We start from the raw sequence: 27,477 nt of genomic DNA, 5'->3' as shown, positions 1-27,477 counted from the left end.
AAAAGGAAAAAAGCATAGCACTAGGCATGTTTTTTTACACCAATGACCACTGATCGGTTAAGTTAATAGCATTGATTATCCGGTTACAATGGTATCAGAAAGTTGGTCGGATAGATTAGGCAGCAAGTAAACATGTTGTCCCTGAAGTTGAAAAATAGGCATTACACTTTGTTGCATATAGGGCTATCTAGCCGCAGACAGGTCAGCGTGCCCATGCTGACCCGTGGCCACAACCAAAAGCACCTACAATTAGGCGCAAGAGCACCAAAACTGGACCATGGAAGAAGGTTGCCTGGTCTGATGAATCAGGTTTTCTATTACATCATTTGAATGGCCTGGTGAATGTGTATCATTTCCATTCGGAAGAGATGGCAACAAGAGGCAGTATTGGAAGAAAGCAAGCCGGCAGAGGTGGTGTGATGCTTTGGGTAATGTTCTGCTGGGAAACCTTGGGTCTTGCCATCAGGGCTGGAACAAGGGTGGGCAGGAGGGGCAGATGACCTGCGCACAATAGTATATTGTAGGGATGGGATCGCCTTCATTCTATTACAAGGCTGGACAGCAGGGTGGATAAAAATTGATGGGGATCATTGCCCGCATCCTCCACCAAAAAAAAAAAAAAAAAAAACATTGGATCTTTTTTTTTAATCAAAATTTATTTTAATAAAATGCTTCTGGAGTAAAACATCTATCCAAAGATAGTTTTCTATTAATAATTTAGTATATGGAGCATGAAATGGAGCTTAGTTATGTAGCATGAGGCTGTATATTCTGCAATATTTACATTTTTGGTAAACTCATTCAATGAATCCAAGCTCTGCAAGCTGAGATAACATGCACTGCATTGATGCATTCACACAATTTCACAGTAGCTCCCAGCAAGAATGAGGCCTTACATTTAAAGAGCCCCTGTCATTTCACATCCATCATGGCAGCGCCAGCGCCTGTTAGCGGGCATCCACTCACCTGCTGCCACCTCATCCCTCACCTTGTTGTGTCACTGCCACATCACCAGTTGTCCTATTAAAGTGAATGGGACTGTCGGTGAGTCAACAGCGTGTCAGAGGAGGAGCCGATGTGGGACAGAGATGACCGTTGCTCTTTAAAAATTATGATTCAAAATTGAGTCGATTTAAAAATCAAGCCTTTTTACGAATGATTTAAATCAAATCCACTCTGCTGGACAGTTTGGCATCTTTGCCCTGGGCGCCGAATGGCCTTGCCCCAGCACTGCCTGCCATTCATGTGGATATTACTTGGCACGTACCACCCACCTAAATATTGTTGTTGGCCAAGTACAGCCCTTCAAGGAAAATTGTATTCCCGGGTGGCAGTGGCCTCAGTCAGTAGAATAATGAGCCAGCAAAAATGGTTCAAGAATGGTTTGAGGAACAAAGCAAAGTTTTAGGTGTTGACTTGGCTTCCAAATTCTCCAGATCTTAATCCAATTGAGCATCTGTGGGATATGCTGGAAAAACTAGTCTGATCCATGGAGCAACTTACAGGACTTAAAGGATGTGCTACTGCCGAATTGGTGCCAGACACCACACTATATGTTCAGAGGTCTAGTAGTGTTCATGCCTCAACGGGTCAAGGCTGTACTGGTGGCAAAAGAGGGACCTACTCAATATTAAGTGGGTGGTCATAACGTTTTGTCTGATCGGTATATCCGTGTTCTCATGCTTAGAATTGGACTCCTTTATATTTCAATGCTTTTTGTTGTGAGAAAGTTCACGTTAACTATGTACAGTAGAATACAAGGATCTAACCTGCTTTTGTATAAACTGAGGCAGGTCTTGCTAGTCTCATTTCTGAAAAACGGTGTTGGATACACATCGATCTCTTGTGGTAACGCACAGTAAAATGTGCATTTTGTCGTTTTGGGTAGGATGATGGGTTTATTAATTCAATGGCGTCCTGGGCAGAGGTGTATAAAGTACTCGAAACCCATACTTGAGTAAAAGTACAAGTGCTCGATCAAAATGTGACTTGAGTAGCATTGGAAGTGCTCGATCAAAAAGTGACTTGAGTAGAAGTACTAAAGTATTCAACATTTTTTGTACTTAAGTATTGCAAGTAGTTTTTTTTTAATTTTGCTACTCAAGTACTGAAAGTAAAAGTACCAGTAGTTTTGAAAAAAAATTGCTACTCAAGTACTGAAAGTAAAAGTACAAGTACTGTGGTATGTAGTTATTAAAGAAAGAAGTCAAAAGTTTGAACATCATATTGTTTTTTATTATTTCAAATGCAGCTTTTATTTATACATACAGTAGCTTTTATTTTCGTATGCGCTGATAATACACATGTTTTGAGCTTCATGAAACCTGCCATCTACTGTTCTGGCCGTGGTAATTTTTATAATTGTAACGAGTAACTATGCAGCACAAAAAAAAAAAAAAAAAAAAATCGGAGTAGAAGTATTGAAATCATCGAAAAAATGTAGTGAAGTAAAAGTGGAAGTAGGAGAAAAAAAAATCTACTCCAGGAAAGTACAGATACCGCCTTTCGGTACTTAAGTACAGTAGTGATGTAGTTCTACTTAGTTACTATACATCTCTGGTTCTGGGTCTCTTGGGGTTTCTATGTACACTGCAAGGATCGAACTTGCTTCCGTTTTATATACACTAAGGGAGGCTATGCAAGGACCATTTCTAAAACTGATGGTCTCTAGGACATGCCTTCTTATATTGTAATACCATTGTAAAAGGTGCATTTTGTCATTTTGGGTACGATGATTGGTCGATACCTCAGATTCCTAGGCCTCTTAGGGTTCCAAGAAGCATTGCAAGGACCGAACATGCTTTTGTTTTGTTTATACAGAGGTAGGCTATGCCAGGGCTGTTTCCGAAACGGACTGTGTAGGATATCCATTGTCCTGTTTTAATAGCATTCGGTAAAATGTGTATTTTGTTACAATAATAATATTTGAGGAGTTGAATATCTCAATGGCTTCCTTTACACATTGCAAGGATGTAGTTCATTTTTAAAGCTTCTGTTTTGTATATACTGAGGTAGGCTATGCCAGGACTATTTTTGACAGACTGTGTAGGACAGGGATCCTCAAACTACAGCCCTCCAGCTGTTGCGGAACTACACATCCCATGAGGCATTGTAAAACTCTGACATTCACAGACATGACTAGGCATGATGGGAATTGTAGTTCCCGAACAACTGGAGGGCCATAGTTTGAAGACCCCTAGTGTAGGATATGCATTGTCCCGTTTTAGTAACAAGCACGCAAGTAGGCCCCAGCTTATTCCTACATGGCCGACACTCGCAGCTAGGACCCTACTGGGTTGCAGGGCATAGCAGTGGTATTCAGCCTGAACCCACATATTGTTTACGGGCGCAGATGTCAGCCCTAGATCTCTTCTTCCCATCCTCTGGGTCACTCTATCCTATCTGCCCTGGGGTACGAACACATAAGCCTTTGTATGGAAAGTAGTCCAGACAAAAGCTCTAGAAGCCGGTCTACCTAAGACCCATAAGACATGGGAGCCTGATTCACCCAATGTGTGGTGCATTGAGGGGGGTTTCTCTCTCACCGTCAGGCAGGGAACTCTTCTACCTCCATCACCACCCACTCAGGGGCCAATCAGACTTGCTCCAGTAAGCTCACAACTCTTCACCCCCAGGAATTTGCTGCAACTGACACACTATGCTAGTAGATCATTACACACAAAGGCTCCTTGCTGCCATAAAACTCCTTTTACTTGTTAGCAAAGCAAATAGTCCATATAACAGCAGTAACTTTTCCAAACAATGGTGAGGTAGTACACGTCAGTCTCGAACATTATTGCATCTGGTAAAACGGCAGAAGATCATGGTGGAACTCACAACCTAATAACAGTCATTAACTCTAGTTTCCATAAGATAAGGGCAAAGTCTACCACAGCCCCTGGGAGGAGCACACTAGAACCCTTCAGCTCTCCTCCTCCTGTGGTGCCAACCAACCTACCCAAGCTCCTTCCCACCATATAAAAAGGAACCCCACATGACCACTCCACCTAAAGGGTGGCATTACCCATAAAGGGGAACTCTACCTGCCTACAACTAGTAAAATAAGCATTTTGTCACGTTGGGTATATGGTGTTGAATACCTCAATGGCCACCAAGACCTTCTGGTCTTTTGGGGTACCAGCAATGAGATCCATGCTTCTAAAAAAGTAGGTATGCTAACCTGGCCACTGGGGCTCCCGTCCTCTCTACTACACTCTCCCATTCACTGATTGCATGGTGAATGCAGCAATGAGGCTGCAGTTACTTTAACGCTGCAGAAGACCCCATGGCAGAAGAGACAGAGCTGAGGTCGTCCATAACACATGTATGATGGCAATGAAAAATTTGGCACGTCCTCCTCCAACATTTATAAAGTAAAACAAATTTAAAAATCCACCTTTTCAGTAAGTTTTAACTGCCTCCCTAATATAGGTTAGTCATTTTAAGAATAAGCTACACAAATATCCCATTGAGGGGAAAAAAAAAACGAAAAAAAAGAAAACAAAGCTGCTTTTAGCGCACACATTGACATGAATCTAGATTGTCAGATATTACATGTACAAAAGCCAAGTGTCCCAACTTGTTGCTGCTTGCTTGTTTACCTTCAAATTCCTTTACCACAATAGTGATCAACCATTTCTGTGCAATCGCCAAACTATACAGCACTTATTAGTATACCCAGGCAATTGAATAGCGTCTCCCTGCATTGTCCTGTTGTGGCGGATGGCTTTTCTTAAAAGCTAAAAATCTCCAGTGCTAGTCCTTTCTTTGTGCATTAAAGTGTTTGGTAAATTTACCTGCAGTCCAGGAGCTGTAGAAAAGCAAGCAGGAAAAAACAACTCAAGCCAAGACCACACAGAGAGGCACCGTATGTGAACTTACATAATGACAGAGCAAGAACACATGGCAATAATGGTACCCATACTTTGGCTGGTGAGCTTTAGACTTTCTTGGCCAATGCACAGCCTGTGTACATGCCAACAAATACATTCAGACATCAAGCAGCCATCCCTAAGAAAAGCAATTACACATGTATTGTGCTCACCGGGGCCATGTTTACAACAGGGTAAGGGCTCATTTACACCAGTGGCTGCAATATAACCCGGCCGTGTGTGTGCCGTAAAGGGAGCAGTGCCAATACATTGCAATGACGCATCACACTGTTTAATTTTTGCTTCCACTTTTGTAGAAAGGTCATAAAATTACGTTTTTTTTTTTTGCATTGTTGTGTAGTGCGTCGCAATCCTACTTTTTCTGAGCACACACCAATGAAGCGCTCATATGAGTTAGGGCAAGTTGCCTGGTCTATGTGTTGGGAGTGTGTTGTACAAGGTTTGCCCATTGCAGACCAACACCTATGGAGTGAACAAACCACAACACCTATGGGGTGAACAAACCACAACACCTATGGGGTGAACAAACCACAACACCTATGGGGTGAACAAACCATTAAGCTGACTATACACAGATATTTTCTTTTGGGTCAATCAACACTATACAGTGCAGCTGAACAAATCTTACACTGCGGCCATTGTACTCTGACAGCAGGCACCAGGGGTTTTCAGAATACCCAAACAGCTAAATCTGATTGGATGCAGCCGCTGTTCAGCTGACGCATTTCAGTCTGTGTTGGCTGGGAAGGTTAAGGTAAGAATCTTTTGGGCAAACCTTTGTCTATAGCAGAGTTCCTCAACCAGGGTTCCTCCAGGAGGAGGAATGCAATGAGCAATTTCTGCCTCTCAGATGGCTAAAAAAGATCATTGGTGTCAGTGAGAAGTAATCTGTAAGAGTAATTCTGCCCGATGACTACAAGTGTAAGGGGCATTCTTCCCACTGACCTTCACACTTATGATGGGGTGTCCAACTCAATTTCACTGCAGGCCACATCAGCCGCATGATTGCCCTCAAAGGGGCAGTTGTATCTGGGGTGCCCTTTATACAGTGTACAGAGTTCTGGATTACGCTACATACAGAGTGCAGAGTTCAAGAGTGCCCTATGCACAGAGTGCAGAGTTCAGGAGTGCCCTATGCACAGAGTGCAGGGTCCCTTGCATCTCTACTCTCTCCTACCTGGCCCAGCTCTAGTACCTCCCTGTGTAGGCAGCTCTGCTTCACCTTGCAGGTAGACTGTTCTCTTTCTGGTGATCTGTCCCCACCATGAATGAGTGCAGGGATCTATTAGATCTGAGAGCTGCTGAGAGAAAAGTGGTCCCTTGTAAAGACAAAATACTTCTGTGTTCACAAATGACAGGGAGGAGCGGGAGTGGAGCACACGAGTCGAAGGTGGCAGAATGGAGATCAACCACTTTCCAGCTGCAAAACTGGGTGTGAGGGCCATATGACAAGGCCTGGCGGGCCTTATGTTTGGCATATGTTCACTAATGTATCATAGGTTGTAGATAGTCATTTTTAGCAGAAGTTTCCTGAGACTGGAATGTTATTTCAAGGGTTCCTTGGTGTTCAAAATGTTGAGAAAGGCTGGTCTATAGGGTGACTAGATTGCTAGAACCTAGCCCCCACATTTCCTAGCTCATCGACCACAGTTCTAGTGAAGGGTGCCATTGTTCAAGCATGCCGAGGGCATCACAAATCTAAATTACAATCCAATATAGCAATCTGTTAGGGTCTTTTTTACCTCTCACAAGATATAGGTATTTTTACATGTGCTAGACTCGATCATTGTTTAGCAGAATCTACTACAGCTCCAGCTGGATTGAAGAAATCTTAGGAAGCTCATATTTGGGAAGTTAAAGAGGATCTTAATCCAAAAATCAAACTTTTTCATTGGTGCAATTCCCTCCCACTTCCTCCTCTGGGGGAGGAGGATGTCCCTTCAGCCTGTCTGCGGTCTCCTGGGATGTCACATCCCAGGAGGCTACAGGACCAGTGTCACTGCAGACCGCAACGTTATACATGTGTAGTAGGGGACCAAATGAGCCATCAGGAAGGGACAGCTGGCTCCTTCATGCAAAATGGCAGGGCAGAAGAGCAGAAGCCCTGTGTAGAATCAGGTGTAGGGAGGACCTCACGGGCAGGTAACTATGCATTTCTCAAAAGTCAGCAGCTACAGTACTGGTAACTTCGGACTTTTAAATTTTCACATTGCCAGCAGAAGTTCCTGTTTAGACCACTTTCTACCCAATTTAACTCAACTTTTGTCAGTAACACGACAAAGCTCAGCATTACCAGTAATAAATTGAGTAAAACAATTGACAAAGGGCTCTTCACACGGTCCGCCTCCGTAGGCGGATCCGTGTTGCTCAGCGGGGATTGATCCGCAATCCCCGCTGAGCCGGTGGATGACAGCTCCGTCTCCGCTTGCAGTGCGGAGAGGGAGGTGTCACAGCCCCCGCTGCTCTCTATGGGGGATCGGATGAGAGCGGACCGCCTGTCCGCTCTCATCCGATACCTGAACGGATGGAAAAATAGGGTTTCCATCCGTCCAGATTTCACAGACAGGATCGGATACGGGTGTCAGCGGAGGTGTCTCCGCTGACATCCGCTGCCCCATAGAGCTGCATGGAGGATCCGATCAGATCCGCCTAAAAAACTGACAGGTGGATCTGATCGGACCGCCCGTGTGAAAGAGCCCTAAAGCCGGAAAAAAATCTGATTCACATATGTGCAAGCTGATTGTACCCAAGTCAATCCATGGATTGACTTGGGCACAACCAGCCTCCGTTATTTTTTACATTTGATTACTGCAGCCTGCTATAGTTGCTAGCAGTAATCATTGTGTACTGCCGGCCAGAAAAACTCCCCATGGTGGAAGGAAGGAAAATTGAGTCACCTATGGACTGCTTAAATCTGCACACTTGCTATACTTGAGTGTAGACTTAAGGAATGCAGGAGTTTTCCAATCATTTCTGCTGCAGCCGGCAGATGGAATAGGAGGAAGAGGGTGGGCAAGCGGGCTTCTTCCCTTAAAGCCCAGAGCTGCAGACGGGCCTACAAGGGTACTGACAGGAGTTCTGGCACCTGAATGTCATTGATATTAAGCAGGCCTCTCTGAATCAAAGAAAATGAAATTGCATGGCTGCCCTGGCCCACGAGCTTGGTTGCATACCCAAAGGACGGGTGTGAAATCAACCTTAATATTTCCTAATGGTATTTTTAAGATATTTAACAGGATCTGCTAAATTACAATCTCTTTTAAGAAAAAAAAAAAATACATAAAAAGGCAATTTAGGTCACATTCAATTTAACGCTGAACTTGCAGTGCTCCATCAGGTCTCCAAATATGTAATTTTTTTATATAAAAAAGGAAAAGAAAACCACAGGATAATTAAGAGGACTGCTTGTACTGGAAAGCAAAATAAAAGAAAGGCACGCTTTTGCCAAACTGTTGACCTGTATCTCATCTGGAGCAAGGAACAAAAATCATATTGATTTAATTTATAGCCAAGATTTGTCTGGATACGAAATCGTTTGACCCTTAAAAAACAAACTTAGCAAAAAATAAAAAACAAACACCACTGCACATAAAAGCCACATACAGGAGATAAACATCTCAATTTCCAAAAGGTACTGTATACTCTTATTACTCTGCATCCAAGGTCACATTTGATACCTGCAATGCTTGACACTTTCTTAACTCGTATACGAATCAGCAGACCATAAAATAAAGTTGATCAATTCCCAGAAGACTCCACTAGATTACAGTATAACCAGCAACAGACGATTTTATGATGTTTATGGCAGACTATATAGCTTGATAGTTGGCCTATTATGCTAGAAAAAGCTAAAAGGAAAAATAAGGTGTTTTTTCGGCAGGTACTTCACACTTTGATTGTAACTTTGATGGCTTGCTCACACTTGCATTGGCCACTTAAGAGGTGAATTGCTTTTCAGAGGACATTTGACAGGCGTTCATAGGGACAAGGAGGAGTTATGTTGCATCCTCACAACCTGTTTTAATCATGTAAAGGCACATTACTGTGTCCAGGGGAGGACTGGGCCAGGGAGCAGGGGGGCAATTGCCCCCTGGGCCACCCTGATGCCCCATGAAAAGGCTGCACCGCTTCTGCCACAGACATGCCTAAAGGATTTCTGAGGAGAAGTAAAAAGTCCCCACTGCTGATCTACTGAGTGCGGGATGAAGACAAGGACAGAGCGCAGACCCTCTCCCCCAGCATGGGTGGTGTAAACTGTGTCTGAACTGAGGCTGGTTCCATGCCCCACTGGAGACCCTTCTGCCCGACCAGCCCCAACCAAGCTGTCCCAGCTGCTCCCAACTTTCCCTTACTGGCCAGGTCAGGAACCCGGATTCAGCCAGTAAGTAGAGAGTATCTGGAGCAGGGCTTCAGCTTGGAATGGGGGTCAGGAGGATTGGGAGAGTGGGGGGGGGGGGTGAGGGAATGTGGAAGGGGGGCCAAGTCACTGCACCATGGGCCTCTGGTTTGTAGTTGCCCCCTGGGCCGAAAGTTGCCAGTCAGCCCCTGACTGTCACAAGAGGGTGCCTGCCGAATGGTACAGGAGAGTAAACAGTACACCGCCTGGCTGCCTTTGCAGCTTAGGTGGGCAGTGGGGGGGGTTCTTCGTTCAATACACTTTATCCCATGTTGGAGGATCACCCAAGCCACAGGTGTCAAACTGGCAGCCCTCCAGCTGTTGCAGAACTACTAATCCCATGAGGCTTTGCAGTTACAAGTATGACTCCCATAGGCAGAGGCATGATGGGACTTGTAGTTCTGCAACAGCTGGAGGGCCACCAATTTGACACCCCTGAGTCCTAAGCCTAGTACACATGGGCCAAATGTCAGATGGCATTGGCTGGTTCAATCATGGCTCGTTTCCACTGAGCCTTATGGTACGGTTCGGTACGCAATTTTTGCCATTTCCATTGTGGATGGTACCCTAATTCCGAACCGTACCACTTTTTTGGGACCCTTTCGTTGGGGTACCAAGCACATTAGTACCGTACCAACAGGGTGGGGCTACACTCTGTAGACTTTGATTGGTTGACAGAGAATCGTCCATCACAGCTTTCCGGCTACACCACGCCCATCATGAAAGGGTACTATTGGCAGTGGAAATGCAAGGTGTACCGTTCCGAACCGTACCGTACTGAACCAAACCGTACCGTACCACTCAGTGGAAACGAGGCATTAAAAGGCCCGCATGTATGGCAGCCAGTCCAACACAAGCTGGCTTCTGTGGGACGTGCAGGCTGGAAAACCAGCAACCAACTGGCTCCTGATCAGCGCTCTCAGCCAAAGTGGTCAGTTTTTTTTCGTTCAACCCCAAAAAACTAGTGGTGTTTACTAGGCTTAAGGGAGGCCAAGTGCCGAACTATCAATGTCAATAGATGAGCCACCAAATGCTCATTTTAGCACTGCATAGTGGAAAGTGAATCATTCAGAATCTTCCATCCCAGGCCACCAGAGACCAAGTGATAGATGCCAACATACATTGCAATTGGATGCCCATGCAGAAGGGGCCTCAGAATAAAAAGGGCACAATATGTAAAAAGTAGGACACACAAGTTGTTCAGTCACACAAGCAAAGGAACTTGGGTGTTTATTTGTAAAGGTCATAGTAGCGGAGGAAGTGAGCTGACACAGGAGGTAGAATTGCCTCAGGAAAGTGTGATATAACCATGTCATTTGTCACATCAGTCTAACATGTTCGCTGAGTAAGGAAGGAGACTTGAGGCACTCTTTAGCTGTTATATACATTTCAGCATGGCTATACATAATTAGGCCTGTCTTAGCTGGTTTTTGAACACACAGTCAATGCGCTCAAAAAAAAAAAAAAAAAAAAAAAATATGCACAGTATAATGTAGCGTTTTATCAACCTTTTCACCCTAGGGGAACCCCTAAAATAATATTTTCAGATCTCTGGGCACCCCTGTTAAAACCAATTCATTGGGGGCAGTAGGTAAAATCCCTTACATAGGTGGTCAGTGGGAAGAATAAAATCCTTACAGTGATGAGAAAAAGGTCACCCTTAAAGGGAGATAAAATGAGCAGTGGTGTCTTGCCTATGACTGCCAAGTGGTGTTAACCCTGGAACTATGCAGGCAATACCAAACTGAAGGTCAATCAGGTAAAAAAATAAAAATAAATAACCTAGCAACCTTTAGAGCAGGGATATGCAAACTGTGGCCCTCCAGATGTTGCAGAACTACAAGTCCCATGAGGCATAGCAAGACTGACAGCCACAAGCATGACACCCAGAGGCATGATGGGACTTGTAGTTTTGCAACAGCCGGGAGGACCACAGTTTGCATATCCCTGTTCTAGAGGAACCCTGGTTGAGAATGGCAGGTATAATCAAATATTCCCATACACCAGTGCTTCTGAAACCTCAGGTCCCACAATTCATGATTGGTGGATTGGTCAATGTCCACAACACAGAGCTGACACTACCGGGTTGATTTGGTAAAGAAGCGGAGAATCTTCACACACTAGCTGGCCATAGATGATATGAGGTTCTTTCCTTTCACCATGGGTGGAAAGGAATAAAATAAAATATTTGCTTGATTTCCCCCCCCCCCCCCCCCCATCAACACAGTCAATGTTGATGGAGGAATGCCTCCCGCTGCGCTATTGTATTCTGCCAGCGGGGGGCGCAGGGAGAATTCACGGCCAGCTGATTACAATGGTTACTGCCAGCGGCTATAGCCACTGGAAGTAACCACATGTAGAAAAATCCGACAGGCTGGTTGTACCCAAGTTGGGCAATAAATTGGGCCAATTGGGTACAATCAGCCTGCCCATACATGGTTCAAATCTCAGACGGTCCCTGCTGAACCGTCTATGGCCGGCTTATGTAAATATTCACTTTAATTATCCCATCACATGAAAAGCAAATCCCTGTTCCTTGGACTACCCATTTCTGTGCGGATGAAAAAAGTTAAATTAACCTTTCTGGTTCAACCACCACATACACAAGGTTATCTGCACTTCTAATAGGACGAAAGGTTTTGGACACACGGTCGTTCTCCAAAAGATCCTTTTTTTTTTCTGATAGAGCACCAGTTAGCTATGTTATTCACAGACCTGACCAAATCTGTGACAAATATCTGACACCTAAGTGAACTTTTGGATCATTTGAAAATTGAAAGCATTAAGACTTGACTGATTTACTTATGAAGTCATTGCAGAAATGGATTTTCCATCTCATACATCGAGTTTACAAACACCTAATTTTCGTCTTCAATCACCCCATGTCCTTTAAATCACAGCAGCTGGATTTCAGCTTTGAACTGTCACAGATGAACGCCAGACAAAAAGCAAAATGCTGAGGATTACAAGCATACATGTGAATTTATTTACCTGCCAAAGGAGTTGGAATTCGGTTAGGTAGTTTTGTGATCCCGGTAATCCCAGGGACCTCTCTTCAGACTACTAAAGAAAATAGAACTACAGTAAAACCTTGGATTGCGAGCATAATTTGTTCTGGAAACATGCTTGTAATCCAAAGCACTCTTATATCAAAGCGAATTTCCCCATAAGAAATAATGGAAACTCAGATGATCCGTTCCACAAGTCCTTCAGTTTATAGTCTATATACAAAGATTATAGCAATGTGATAGGTTGTGAAACCATAAAATGTCCATCCACAATATGCAGCCTTCCCAAGGGGATTAGAAGCAAAATCTAGCAGAGCTACAGAATATAAGAGAGATGAGAGGCGCCTCTAAGTGTAGCATGTGCTTACATTTAATGAAGGTTCAACATTTAGCAAATCACATGGTTGATGATTAAAGAGGCACATCTAAGTATGCAGGCATCCGGGGTAAAGCTGACCACATAGACCATCTTCTGAACCACCGGCTCTCACCGATGTCAGTCTGAAATCATGACCGGGAAGAATAGCCTGCAGTAGAGTGATCTGAAAGTGAGGCTTTGAATCACTCGTGGAGTGCAGCGGGGAAGGGATGATGAAGATGGCTGTGCAGAGGACGGTCTATGTGGACAGCTTTACCCCAGATGCCTGCATTCTTAGATGTGCCTGTTTTAATCATCAACCATGTAAGTTGCTAAATATTGAACCTTCATTAAATGTAACCATATTGCTACACTTTTGAGGCTCCTCCCTTCTTTATTATACATGACGCTACTTGTATATCAAGACATCGCTTGTATATCAAGTCAAAATTTATTTAAAAAATTAGCTTGTCTTGCAAAGCGCTCTCAAACCAAGTTACTCTCAAACCAAGGTTTTACTGTATGGGCAACTCTTTTTTTTTTTTCCATTTTGGATAGTGCAAGTAAGAGTTACAACCCATATCTTGATTTTTTTTCACCATCTGTGTCCTATTGGGGAGATTTCCCTTCACTTACAAAGCCAAACAGGAAATCCCTGAAAATTATGGGAAATCCTTGGGGACCCCCAGGTCACCAGAACTAGGTGTCTCCACTAGAAGATGTCCCCAGAAAAGTAATGGGGTGGGGGTAAACCCAAAATTTGAGTTTTTCCTTTTACTTTTAATGATAATGGTAAACAGAACAATAGAGAGGATGAATCTCCCTAACACGGGGCACAGACAGCAATACAAACTGCCAGGTGCTCTAATCCATCCCCACTCTATCCAAAACTAAAAAACAAAAAGTTTTGCCTTTAGTTATACTTAAGCTATTTATCTATCTAGGTACGGAACACACCAACATGACTGGACAACTAAGGCTCCATGTACACGGGATGCTGGAAATGGCCGTTTAGGAGCAGTTGGGCGTTTTTTTCAGAAGCCCCTGAACCCATCTACATTTTATCTTATCTGTCCATGTACACCAGGTCGTTTACAGTCATTTGCAGGCAGTTGCGTTCAGGGACTGTTTTTAGAACGCAATTATTTGCGTTCGAACGTGTGTTTCCCGTCGTTTCAAACGCACAAACGCGTCCGAACGTGTCCGAACGCGATGACCCGCGTTTAGCGTTCGCGTTTTTCCATTTTAAAGGGGAATAATTTTTTTGACCTCTAGGAACGCTTCTAAAAGCAAACGCCCGCAAACGCTGCTAAACGCGGGTACAAACGCGACCGAACGGACGTTTCAAACGTCCTAAAAATTCCAGCATTCAAAGGGACTTTTAACAACGTCCCGTGTACATGGAGCCTAAGAGTGGCATACCAAAATGGTTACCCCTCTTCCCCCCCTGAAACACTCTGCAAAGTTAAGTGGGGTACACACTAGTAGAAAATCTGGTGAAATTTCTCGTCCGAGGCAAAATCGTACGATTTTCAGCTAGTGTGTACACAACTTTCAGCAGCCGATCCCGACATTTTCAACGAAAAAAAAAAAACAGAGGGACAAACACCAAAATTTTTATCATGCGTCCCCAGCACGACCAAATTTCTTTTAATGTGTATGCAGTATGTCTGCGAAAAATCGGATACGAAAGACTGTGCGTGATCTGAAGTTACTGACGACCCGGAAGTTTAGGAACAAAAATGTCCCAAAAAATAAATAAATAAATAAATATCGGACAAGAAATTTCGTGAACATTATGCACTGTCAACTAAAAACGGTTATGACCGCTGAGCAAGAGAGAGAAATCGGAGGATATTTCGTCCGATTTTCGTCAAGTGTGTACGAGCCTTTAGTCAGGTTGAAAAAAAGACAAGTCCATCTGGCTCAACCAACAAAAAACGGTAAAGAAAACCCAATCATACAATTCCATATACACAATCCTATACCCGCAGTTGATCCAGAGGAAGGTGAAAACCCCAGCAAAGCATGATCCAGTTTGCTACACCAGGGGAAAATAAATTCCTTCCTGATCCCCAGAGAGGCAATCTGATATTCCCTGGATCAACTTTACCTATGAATATATAGTTAAATAAAAAAATAAATAAAAAATAGTAAAATAAAAAAAAATAAAAAATAGTTGATGTAACCTATTGTATTGTAGCGTGCAAATACCAAACTAATTACACAAAAATTGTTTGCACTCATCGTAGAAAAAAAAAAAAAAAAAAAAAAAAATCATCCTTGTCCCTTCGAATATTTTTGCATGAACTGTCGTGATCAGCTCTTGAAAGCTGTGCATTAACGGTCCGATTATCAGGCGATCACTCCAAAAGCGGTATTTTTCATTCGATTTTATCCTTGTGTGTACTAGGCAGTACTCTCATCAGCAAGTCGGAATAAGAACTCAATATTATATACAGCCCTGCAAAACAGATTTACAATTGGTTGCTCTTCTGCCAAAATTAGAGGAAGCAAACTTTACAGGGTGGTATCCTACGTCCAATCGTCTAGTAGAGTCTTGAAAATTAGCATCATAGGTTGCAATAAGTATTGACAGGTCTCTCACCACTTATTCCTTACATTCTGCCAGGGTAAGGACACTCCTAATCATGACATGATGTTCCATTACCAAAGCCACTAAACAAAATCTTACCTACTGTAGGTCAGATGTGCACCAGAAACTGACATCAGTCCAAGGGCGGCCAAACACGCAGATATTTTTTTTTTTTTTTTTTTTCAGTTTAGCCTGTGAGCTTAAAGTGTTACTAAACCCACAACAGTAAAATCAGTCTGTATATGCAGTAAAGCATGCTTGTTATAATCACTGTGGAACCTATGGGGTTAATACTCTGCATTGTGTATAAAGCCTGTGTGATCCTGTCTTCTCTGATCATCCCCTTCTACCGACTCCAACCCATCTCATGATAGAACAGGCCAATAGGAGTCAAACTGCACATGCTCAGTTTGGTGTGTATTGCTAGAGAGGTTTTATTTTTTTCTTGGGGAGGTGCATGTGATCAGCACAGGCCAAATCAGCACTGTCCAGATAGAGGGTCAGGGGAGAATGAAAACTCCTCCTACAAGCTTTACTAGGAACTGTTACAAGTCACAAGACTGCTATATACTGCTGATGAAAAAAGGTATTTAGCAGTTTATATTTGCTAAAATAATTGCATTTCCATGTTCTCTGTACTGTGGGAGACCAGATATAGTGAATGCAGGCTCCTGGGTTTAGTAACACTTTACCGAAGGAAGTCTAAGGCCTCTTTGACACGGGCGTTCCGTATGTCCGTAAATCACCCCATCCATTTGCGGGTAATATAACGACATAATGCTTGTCAATGGGATTGCGGAGGTCAGCGGATGACCATCCACTGACTTCCGATTTGCGTCCTTTCAGTTCTGTTCCGTTTTTTGGAACGGAACAGAACCCTATTTTTCTTCCGCTTAAAAAACAGAAAGGAAGCAAAATCGGATGTCATCCGTTGACATCCGCAATCCCCATAGACATGCATTATGTACGTAAATCATCCGCAAACAGATGGGATGATATGCGGACATACGGACGTGTCCGTGCAAAAAAAAAAAAAAGTGCCGGAGCGGAAGAAAAAAAACTGTGAAAGAGGCCTAACAGATATCTCCATCATAGTGGATGAGAAATCTGACAGCTATTGTTTTTTGACAGCTGGCACCTGAACAGTTGCCATACATATTTGGAAGCAGTCACTACTTTCCATCACGCAATGAAAAGGCCCCCTCCAGCTGTATAGTAGACTTTAGGTGGGTGGTAAACTGCGACTTAAAGATGATCTTTACTGCATCTGAGCGCAACAAACCAAAAACACTATTTAATAAATTTTTATTATTCAAAGCAAAAAAACGTCCCCATCCATCCATGTCTCCAGGCTTTCTTTTGTTGAGAAATCACTTTGAAAAGCAACCCTCTTAGCATCTCTGGCCGTGCCTATCTTGAGCAAGGGAATATGATTAATGTAGCATTTACTTCCTGGAATCCATCTGCCCTTAGCTCAAGCATGCAGGAAGGAGAGTGCGATTAGCTGATAAAACCTCTCCTCCTGAAGACTCTTGGGATGTATGACATTTGCCTAGGCAAGAAAACAATAGGCAGCTCAAGAAATGTAAAACTGGAGCGCGGAGCTGTGGAGGGAACGGCTGGCTCAGGCTCTCAGCGGCTCGCCGATAGGCTTAGCCACGTGCTGGTCCAGGCATGTGGGTGGATCCCGACCTTTGTTGCGATCTTGCCCAAGCCCGGACCTGTTCTGTGACGTCAGCTGACTGGGGGTTTAATCGTAATCTTGCCCAAGCCCGGACCTGTTCTGTGACGTCAGCTGACAGCCGGCTTAATCGCAATCTTGCCCAAGCCCGGACTGGTTCTGCGACGTCAGCTGACAGCAGGCTTTACTTCCCCCTGTGAATCACAGGAGTGAAGTCAAACGAGCTTTGGCTGTACTTCTCCTTTAATGCCTTTTTTTACCCTGTGTGAAGGAGGCCTTGCTTTTTTTTCCCAACAAGATCCTGCATTAAAACATCAGTAAATTTTATTCATCTTGGTGCAAGAATCCTTAAAAGTGGAGTTCCACCCGTTTTTGTGTTTGTTAAAAGTCAGCAGCTACAAGGTGTTGCTGCTGACTTTTAATAAGCACACACTCACCTGTCCCACCCCATCCAGCAATGGCTGGCGGGAGCCTTCTCCCCGCGGCGCCGGCATCTCTAGTATGGGCACCCGGCTGTGACAGCTGAGTGGACGGCAATCTTCTGGGACCTGTAAGGTGTCCCAGAAGATTGCAGGGATGGGGAGAGGAGAACTTCCGCTTGAGCCGCCTAGGCGGCCCAAGCGGAAGAGGAAGCGGGTACCTGTCAAATCTAGGGACCCGCTCCCCCCCCCAAAAAAAAAAAAAGCCAAATGTGGCATGTCAGTGGGTCAAAAAGCCTTAAAGCAGAAGTTCTATTTTTTTTTTGGGTGGAACTCTGCTTTAAACGTAACTCACATGTGCAGACATTGGAAGGTCTTTGCTGGGCATCTATATGTGGGGTTTTTTCAGTCTTATTTCAGTTTAGCGATGCTAAAGTCTTCTTTGTTTCCAAAAATGTATCAACTGGACTGCAGCTGTTTGACAAGTTTCACTTGTCAGAAAAAAAAAAAAACATTGTTTCCCTCCTCAGCCAGAAGTGGACATATAGAACTTTTATTTGTAGCCATTGTTTCCACAGCGTTTGGATTCAGCTGCAGTAAACAGTTGGTCTACACAACCAGCCCATCATCTTCTGGGTGGGAGGCATGGAGGTCAGAAGGGGAAATTGCAAGAGAACTCCAACAACACAGAGTTCTAAAAAGGACAGCCTGGCATGCCTCAGACGCAGTCAACCTTTTCTCTGTCTATCCAGAAGATCCAAGACCATAGCTTTATTAATATGGCAAAACATTATAGAGAGCGACCGGTGCACATGGCAAAAAAAATATATATTTATATATAATGAGTGTTTGCATATTGGCACTGTGATTCTGCCCGCGATCTCGAATCATTGAAAATTGCAGGACGCCGTGCGATTCCCGTGACTTGCAATGGCACCCTAAACGCGGCGCAATTTTGCTGCGGTTCGTCAGCGGGATGCCGGTCGCCCAAAAGAAGTTCTTGCACTTTTTTGGGGTGACAGATATCCCGCGATTCTGTTTGCACAATTTTACTGTGAGACAATGACGGCAAAATCACCCTGCATTTTGGGTGCCATCACAAGTCACAGGAATTGCATGAGCACCCCGTGATTTGCAATAATTCGGGATTGCCGCGCTTCTGCCCGCGATCCCGAATTATTGCAAATTGCTGGATGCCCATGTGATTCTCGTGACTTGAAATGGCACCCCAAAACGCGGCATGATTTTGCCACGATTTTTCGGTGGGATGCTTGCCACCCAAAAGAAGTTCCTGTACTTTTTTTGGGTGACAGACGTCCCGCGATTCTGTTTGCGTGATTTTACTGTCATTTGTCGGGCGACAATGGCGGCAAAAATCACCCCGCATTTTGGGTGCCATTGCAAGTCACAGGAATCGCATGGGCATCCCGGGATTTGCAATAATTCAGGATTGCCGCGCTTCTGCATCATTGCAAATCGCTGAAAGCCCATGTGATTCTCGTGACTTGAAATGGCACCCCAAACGCGGTGTGATTTTGCCACGATTTGTCGGCGGGACACTTGCCACCCAAAAGAAGTTCCTATACTTTTTTTGGGTGACAGGCGTCCCGTGATTCTGTTTGCATGATTTTACTGTCATTTGTCGGGCGACAATGGACGGCAAGATCACCTTGCATTTTGGGGCCATTGCAAGTCACGGGAATCGCATGGGCACCCCGTGATTTTCAATAATTTGGGATCACATCGATTTTGCCCGCGAGACGCCAATATGTGACCCATATCAAAGTCATAAATTACCCTAAAAGGAAGAGAACTGGAATCCTCAGTAGAATGCTCAAGCTGTTCTTAAATAGGTGCTATGCAACACGGACAGAGTTTGGTTTTCTTGACTTGGAATGACATTCGGAACAGCAATATTAATCATAATAATAATAATATTACTAATACTATTAATAATAATACTATTAGAAGGGAATTATAAAGCGGCAACAATCTAACATTTGACTTCTGTAAAACAAGCCTGTTGGAACTCTTTTGTTGATCAGTGGTTAGTAGACAATTGGCCACCACCGATGAGCAGTGTAATCTGACAGCAGAGGAGCCCCCCTTTCAGAATACAATAGCACAGCAGGGAGGATTCCTCCATCCACCTTACATGTGTTGATTGGAGAATGTACATTTTTAATCAGGCTGGTTGAAAAAAAAGAAAAAAAAGTTGAACAGTCTATGGCCAACCATTGTTTCTCATGGTTGCAAAAGTGAACATCTGCAGATTCCTCCAACCATGCTAAACAGCATGGATGGAGGAATTTGCACTGCCAGCTAGCCAGCTGGCACCCAGGGTTGCGTGAATTTCTAGACAGTGACTGTATCAAATAGGATTCAGGGCCAGTACACATCATGAATCGCACTGTGCGTTCATATGCAATGTGATTTCAGCCTATTCATTTCATTGGGCTGAAATCGCACCAGACAACACCAAAGGTAGCACTTTTTAAACCACTTGCAGTCCAAGGACATCCTGGAGTTGCAGTGGGTACACCAGGATGATGTCTGTGGCTACCGGCATCATCCAGGTACCTGTTTTCAGCCCGCAATTCTCTTTTTTGTATGAGTGATCCTAATAGTTAATTAGCCACTGGATCGCTTTTACAGGCAGCGAGACGCACTTCTACCCTCCGCCTGTGGCCTTCCCAGGCTCTCCCATCCCACTAGAGAACCCGGCATCACAGCTAGTGGTTTGACCGGCTGACCTTAGAGATCAGCAAGGACCAAAAGATCCCCGATGATCTTGATGGTATAGAAAACCGGCAGCGACGAGCATTTTTGTCCATTTTGGTTTTCCCGATGTAAGCAGCATAATTTTTAAATTGGTAAAAGATCTGATCATACCTATCTTGGTGTGATCAGATGTTTATAAGGACATCTGGGGTCCAATAAACCCCTGATCTCTCTATATAGAGTAGCTGTCACTGCCTATTGCTGTCAGAGGGGATGTTTTAATGCCTTGTGACAGCAAAAAAAAAAATTATATATATATATATATATATATATATATATATATATATATATATATATATATATATATATATATATATATATATATATATATATATATATATATATATATATATATATAAAATACAAAAAAAAAAAAAAATCTAAATTTAACGCGCCCACATCGCCCAAAGGAGAACGCACATGTAGGTGGCACACGCATACTTTAGCAGTGTTACATATCTAAACAGGGCAGTTTTTGGCATCCATATGCATGAGGTCTAAAGAATATTATACAATCAAATTGTAACACGAATGACCAGCTTAAGATACTCTGAACCTCAGATAATGGTCATAAACAGACCGGCAACATCCAGCTGATGTTTGGGTGGCAGCCATCCAAAAGTACATTGTTTCTCTGCTATAACAGTGACCCAGTTGCCTTCCGTTCACAGAAATACGCTTTGATCATAAACTACTATGAGCAATCACATTGCAAACACTGGGAAGCATACACAGTATTTCTTTTTACACACATGCTGCTGTAGCCGAGTAGTAAGCAGTGAAAATCTGCAAGCTTAGAGTGTTTATTTTGATTTGCAACAACACAGCAGAAAGATACCTGCAGCCAGATACTGGAGGCTATTATTTAAAATGGCAAAATCTCACATTTAGTCTACCTGTATGTTAAAAAAATTAATCTGGACACAGACAAATGGCCGTAACATTATATTACCTAATCCATGTCTTAGCGCATGCTGCAATGCTTAAAGGCCAAATTTCTAAAATATATCAAAAACATTACAGTCACATGATCCCTGCCAATCTATTTACATTTACCTGAAAACATACAGAAGGCACTTCCAGGTATATGCCAAGCAAGATGTTCTTCATAGCCAGATCTAGGCACTTGATGCAACTGGCAGCCAATATTAGACTCCTATCACCACAATTGTAAGGCTTCGTACACACATTGAGAATATCGGATGAATGATCAGCCTTTTTTTCGCATGCTAGTCTCATATAGAGAAGTTTTGAAACTTCTCGTTCTACAGAATACAACTTCAAAGGGGATCTATTGAAATGTATTCTTTTATTTCCGAGAATGCTTGGGCTTGGCCACAATTCTTTTCTTGGGACGAACACTGTACTAAAATCGTTTGTTCTGGTATCGTACGAGAAAAAAATTCAGGGTTTGTCCCTTTGGAGAATTTCGCATGAACTGTCGTGATCGGCTCTCGAAAGCTGTGTACGAACGATCAGATTATTGTACAATCGCTCCGAAAGCGGAATTTTTCGTCCAACTTTCTCATTGTATGTACTAGGCTTTAGGCTACTTTCACATTGCTCTGCTGCAAAAACGCAATAAAGTGCATATGCATTTTTGCCACGTTTCTGGTTTGGTACTTATGACAAAAAGGCAGAGGACTCAAAAAATGCACCAAAAATGCAACCCCAGATGGACTGTCTCACTTTTTGATGTGTTTTCAATTCATATCAATGGGGAGGTGTGTTTTTTTTTTTTTTTTTTTATGCACCAAAATCGCAGAATGCAGGACGTTTAAAAATGCAACTGACCCACAAATGACCGGTATGAGGAGTTTTATAGGATTTAGCTCTGGTTCACACATATGAGGTGTAGGAAACTCCATGATCTCTGCGCATTTCCCACACCACATTGCAATCATGATCCTTGCGCATTTCCCGCACCACATTGCAATCATGATCCCAACACATTTCCCGCACTGCATTGCAATTGCGATCCCTGCGCATTTCCCGCACCACATTGCAATCGCGATCCCTGCGCATTTCCCGCACCGCAATCGCGATCCCTGCGCATTGCAATCGTGATTCCTGCGCATTTCCCGCACTGCATTGCAATCATGATTCCTGCGCATTTCCTGCACTGCATTGCAATCATGATTCCTGCACATTTCCCGCACCGCATTGCAATCATAATCCCTGCGCATTTCCCGCACCGCATTGCAATCGTGATCCCTGTACATTTCCCGCACTGCATTGTAATCGTGATCCCTGCGCATTTCCCGCACTGCATTGCAATCGTGATCCCTGCACATTTCCCGCACTGCATTGCAATCGTGATCCCTGAGCATTTACCGCACCGCATTGCAAATGTGATCCCTGCGCATTTCCCAAACCACATTGCAATCGCGATCCCTGCGCATTTCCCGCACCGCAATCGCGATCCCTGCGCATTCCCCCACACCGCAATCGCGATCCCTGCGCATTCCCCACACTGCATTTCAACTCCACCGCATTGCAATCGTGATCCCTGCGCATTTCCCACCCGCATTGCAATTGTGATCCCTGCGCATTTCCCGCACCGCATTGCAATCGTGATCCCTGTGCATTTCCCGCACTGCAATCATGATCCCTGCGCATTTCCCGCACTGCATTGCAATCGTGATCCCTAAACATTTACCGCACCGCATTTCAATCGTGATCCCTGCACATTTCCCGCACTGCATTGCAATCGTGATCCCTGTGCATTTCCCAAACCGCATTGCAATCGTGATCCCTGCACATTTCCCAAACCGCATTGCAATCATGATACCTGCACATTTCCTGCACTGCATTGTGATTTTGTTTTTGAGCTGATGCAAGTGTCAATACAAAGTTAATGACACCCCAAACCGATCACAAATGCAGCGCGGTTTACCTGCACCAGATCGCATTGTACAAAACAACCATGCGATCCCAGTTGCAGCACAGCTCCAAAAAACGTCCACATTTTTGGTGTGAAACTGTGCAATTTGAGCCCATTCAAAAACCATTGGGCTCATATCGCACAGGAAAGTGCTGCGGTTTCTGTGCGATTCACAATCGGGTTATAGGGGGAGCTGGGGCTTAATGGCCATGCATTTTTTTCTCTGCTTCTGGTAAGGCTAAAAAAAAAAGGAAGAAAAACTGATCAGTGTGAAAAGGATCCTAAAAGCTAAAACAGATGATCATTATAAACATATCAGCCATTGTATCAAAATAAAAGCAACAATGCCTAAAAAACAAACAAACAAAAAATAAATAAAATAAATAAACAAGCAACAGTGCTGCGTTTACTAATAATCTGCACAGGAAAGAACACAAATAAACAAACAATTACAACACACAACTAATATTATGATCACAACACTGGCATCCACATAACAATATAGTAATAAAGTAAGCAATATGCAATAATGAACAGGCACTACACACGCCTAATGAAATAAACCTCCATGAATAAACAGGTCAATGTCAGTTTGAGGGGAACAGAGGTCAGCGGTGGTCCAGCTGTGTGGGACATTGCGATGTCCTATGATGCACAGCAGGAGTTGGGTTATCACAGAAGGCAACAAAAACCAAGGAAGACACAAAATCAAACCCATTCAATACTTCAATAGAAATGAAATATGGATCTGAAGCCCACAAAGGCAGGGGACGGCTTGTGTATAATGAGCCCTTGGCGTCCAGCTTTCAATGAGTACAGAACACGGGTAAAAGCTACAATATCATTGGATCGTATATATGATCAGGAACAGTTTATAAATGAAATATGTGAATTCACAGCATCCATTGGGCACACAATGGGTAACATTTTGTTTCCAGGGGCGCAGCTACTGAGCTGGCATAACTAATCCCATTAGGAATGACGGGAGCATGGAGCTCTGTACACCCAGTTATGACATGTTTATTAACCTGAAATATACAGATTATATATCTGCATGTAATAAATCAGATCAGCTTTTCCTCTTGAATTGGCACTTGATTTGATCAAAAAACACAAAATTGTTAGTATTTAAAAATTCGAGGAAAAAAATTGACTTTAAAAAACCTGGAAGCCAACCTTCAAAACAGTCCACAAGGATTCTGCTTCTGAACATGAGCAGCCAGATAAGTTCCTATTTTAGGGAACCCGTGGGACATGCCATACGTCTCAGACATATTTACCAAACTGAATAAAAAGCCAATTAAATAATATCAACTTCAAAAGACTAAATACTATGAAGACTAAACCAACAAAATATTAGTAACACAGTGTTTACAATCTGGGGCATTTACAAGGATCCACAAAGGGGGAGTCTTTCCCAAAGAAGGATCAGGACCCGGCTACATTAGCTGGTCGCACTGAACTCACTCCATTATAAGAAAACGAGGACAGAAAAAACTAAATATCTCACAGACTGTCATATAAACAAGAGGAAACGTGAATACAACACATGGGCATAGCTGCCAATATACAAAAAAAAAAAAAAACTATTTAGGGACACTTCACTCTCTAATCTGGTCAAAGAGAACTGTCACCGAGGACCACAAAACAAAGGGATTATTTTTATTCCAAATTCATTCTTCATGGACAGTCCTGAGAATGTTGATAGGTGAGACACAAAAGGGTACAGTGTCAGATTGGGAATCCAGGGATAACCCTTAGGAACGTCTGAATTAGGGAGACAAAGGGTGAAACTTGGGAACATGGATTCAACCCTTGGGAAGCTAAGAATAAGGGGTGAGGTGGCAACCATTGGAAAGCTAGGAATTAAACCCTAGGCAACCCAGGAATGAGGGAGGCAACCCAAGAAACAAGGGGGGCAACCCATAAACGAGGGGAGGGGGGAAACCCTGGCCGACCCAGAAATGTGGGGGGCAACCCAGAAATGGGGGCAACCCTTAGCGACCTGGAAACGCGGGGGGGACCCTTGGCAAGCGTTGTCCCCCAGCGCTTCCAGGTTGACAAGCGTTGTCCCCCAGCACTTCCAGGTTGACAAGCGTTGTCCCCCCTCGCTTCCAGGATGACAAGCGGTGTCCCCCAGCGCTTCCAGGTTGACAAGCGGTGTCCCCCAGCGCTTCCAGGTTGACAAGCGGTGTCCCCCTTCGCTTCCAGGTTGACAAGCGGTGTCCCCCATCGCTTCCAGGTTGACAAGCGGTGTCCCCCAGCGCTTCCAGGTTGACAAGCGTTGACCCCCAGCGCTTCCAGGTTGACAAGCGTTGACCCCCAGCGCTTCCAGGTTGACAAGCGTTGACCCCCAGCGCTTCCAGGTTGACAAGCGTTGACCCCCAGCGCTTCCAGGTTGACAAGCGTTGTCCACCCTCGCTTCCAGGTTGACAAGCGTTGTCCACCCTCGCTTCCAGGTTGACAAGCGTTGTCCACCCTCGCTTCCAGGTTGACAAGCGGTGTCCCCCCTCGCTTCCAGGTTGACAAGCGTTGTCCCCCCTCGCTTCCAGGATGACAAGCGTTGTCCCCATCGCTTCCAGGATGACAAGCGTTGTCCCCATCGCCTCCAGGTTGACAAGCGTTGTCCACCCTCACTTCCAGGTTGACAAGCGTTGTCCCCCCTCGCTTCCAGGTTGACAAGCGTTGTCCACCCTCGCTTCCAGGTTGACAAGCGTTGTCCCCATCGCTTCCAGGATGACAAGCGTTGTCCCCATCGCTTCCAGGATGACAAGCGTTGTCCCCATCGCTTCCAGGATGACAAGCGTTGTCCCCATCGCTTCCAGGATGACAAGCGTTGTCCACCCTCGCTTCCAGGTTGACAAGCGTTGTCCCCCCTCGCTTCCAGGTTGACAAGCGTTGTCCCCCCTCGCTTCCAGGTTGACAAGCGTTGTCCCCCCTCGCTTCCAGGTTGACAAGCGTTGTCCCCCCTCGCTTCCAGGTTGACAAGCGTGGTCCCCCCTCGCTTCCAGGTTGACAAGCGTTGTCCCCCTTCGCTTCCAGGATGACAAGAGTTGTCCCCCCTTCGCTTCCAGGATGACAAGCGTTGTCCCCCCTTCGCTTCCAGGATGACAAGCGTTGTCCCCCCTTCGCTTCCAGGATGACAAGCGTTGTCCCCCCTTCGCTTCCAGGATGACAAGCGTTGTCCCCCTCGTTTCCAAATTGCAAAGGGTTGCCCCCTGTGGTTTCCAGGTTGACAGTCTGGGAATGAGGGAATCAATAAAGGTATGATGGAGACAAACTTTGGGTATTAGAGGGGAAACTATTGGGAACGAAGAATGAGGGGGAAGATGAGGAAAGACCCATAGGAAACTGAAAATGAGGAATGTTTGGAAATAAGGGGGAAATGCATTGGGGACCTGGGAATAGGGGGGAGCCCTGGAGATCTGGGGGTAACACTTGGAAATAATGAGGAACCCCTGAAGCTAAGGTGAGAAAGCCATGAGAAGTGGGGGGGGCAGCCTTGAGGAGCCGGGAAGTGTAGTCACCTATATGTCCCGGGGTCCTTGTATGACACAGACAGACCCCAATCACATCCCCCCACTTACAGCATGTTGGTGAAGACACTGAGCCCCTCCGGCACCGATATCAGTCCCTTCCCGGAACAGTCCACTCCTCGCTCCGCGTTACAGCGGCATGGCACCGGGCAGGGGGGAGGCGAGGAGACCCCGCTGGGCCCACCTGAGGAAGGAGAGCTGAGCAGCAACACACAGGCTGACAGAGCAGCGAGCCACCCGGACCGGCTCATGCTCTCCAAGCTGGCCGGCTTCCCTCTATTCCTCCAAAAGAATCCTATAGAAGGCTGATCCCGCGAGTCCTCCGCTCAGGGAGAGAGAGAGCGATCACTCCATGCAATGTGCGGATCTCCGATCCTTCCCTGCTGCCGATCACTAAACAAACAAGAGAGGAAGGCTCCCCCGCTCCTCCTCCTCCTACTCCTCCTCCTCCCGGGATCCCAATACTACGGATACAATGTAACTGCAGCCATTCTCATCCCCTCCTCGCCTGCTGCTCCACATGCTAATGAGCCAAGGTGCATGCTAATGAACCAGAGCGCTCTCATTGGCTGCCACGCTTTCATATGCAAATTCCAGCACAGCCACACAGCCCTGCGCCCCGATTGGCTCCCTTTGTTGAGGTGTGGCCGAGGGACAAGAGGGGCTACTGGCTGCTCAATTCATTCCCTGCAATTGTAATTGTGCAGCCTGGAGCTGAATAGAGAGAGACTGCACAGGAGGAATAATAATAATAATAATAATACACAGGAGGAATAATAATAATAATAATAATACACAGGAGGAATAATAATAATAATAATACACTGGAGGAATAATAATATTAATAATAATAACGATGTTGTATTAGTTCTATTACCATCATTACATTATAATTCATATTATTATTAGTAATTATTATTATTAGT

At 44.5% G+C, this 27,477-nt stretch overlaps 1 protein-coding gene across 1 annotated transcript in view; it reads right to left on the bottom strand.

The window, feature by feature from the left end:
- The window catches only part of LGR4 (leucine rich repeat containing G protein-coupled receptor 4), a 166,061-nt gene extending 139,201 nt beyond the window's left edge, over nt 1-26,860 (bottom strand). Inside the window, exon 1 of the mRNA XM_082270765.1 lies at nt 26,603-26,860. Within this exon, the coding sequence (XP_082126891.1) occupies nt 26,603-26,802 (200 nt within the window). The 5' untranslated portion in view covers nt 26,803-26,860. The remainder of the gene's footprint in view (nt 1-26,602) is intronic.
- Nucleotides 26,861-27,477: the final 617 nt, after the last annotated feature.

Source organism: Pelophylax lessonae (assembly GCF_965119305.1).
Source record: "Pelophylax lessonae genome assembly, chromosome: 10".
Taxonomy (NCBI): Eukaryota; Metazoa; Chordata; class Amphibia; order Anura; family Ranidae; genus Pelophylax; species Pelophylax lessonae.
Note: the sequence above shows the minus strand (reverse complement) of the source record. Positions and strands in the feature narration are given on the sequence as shown.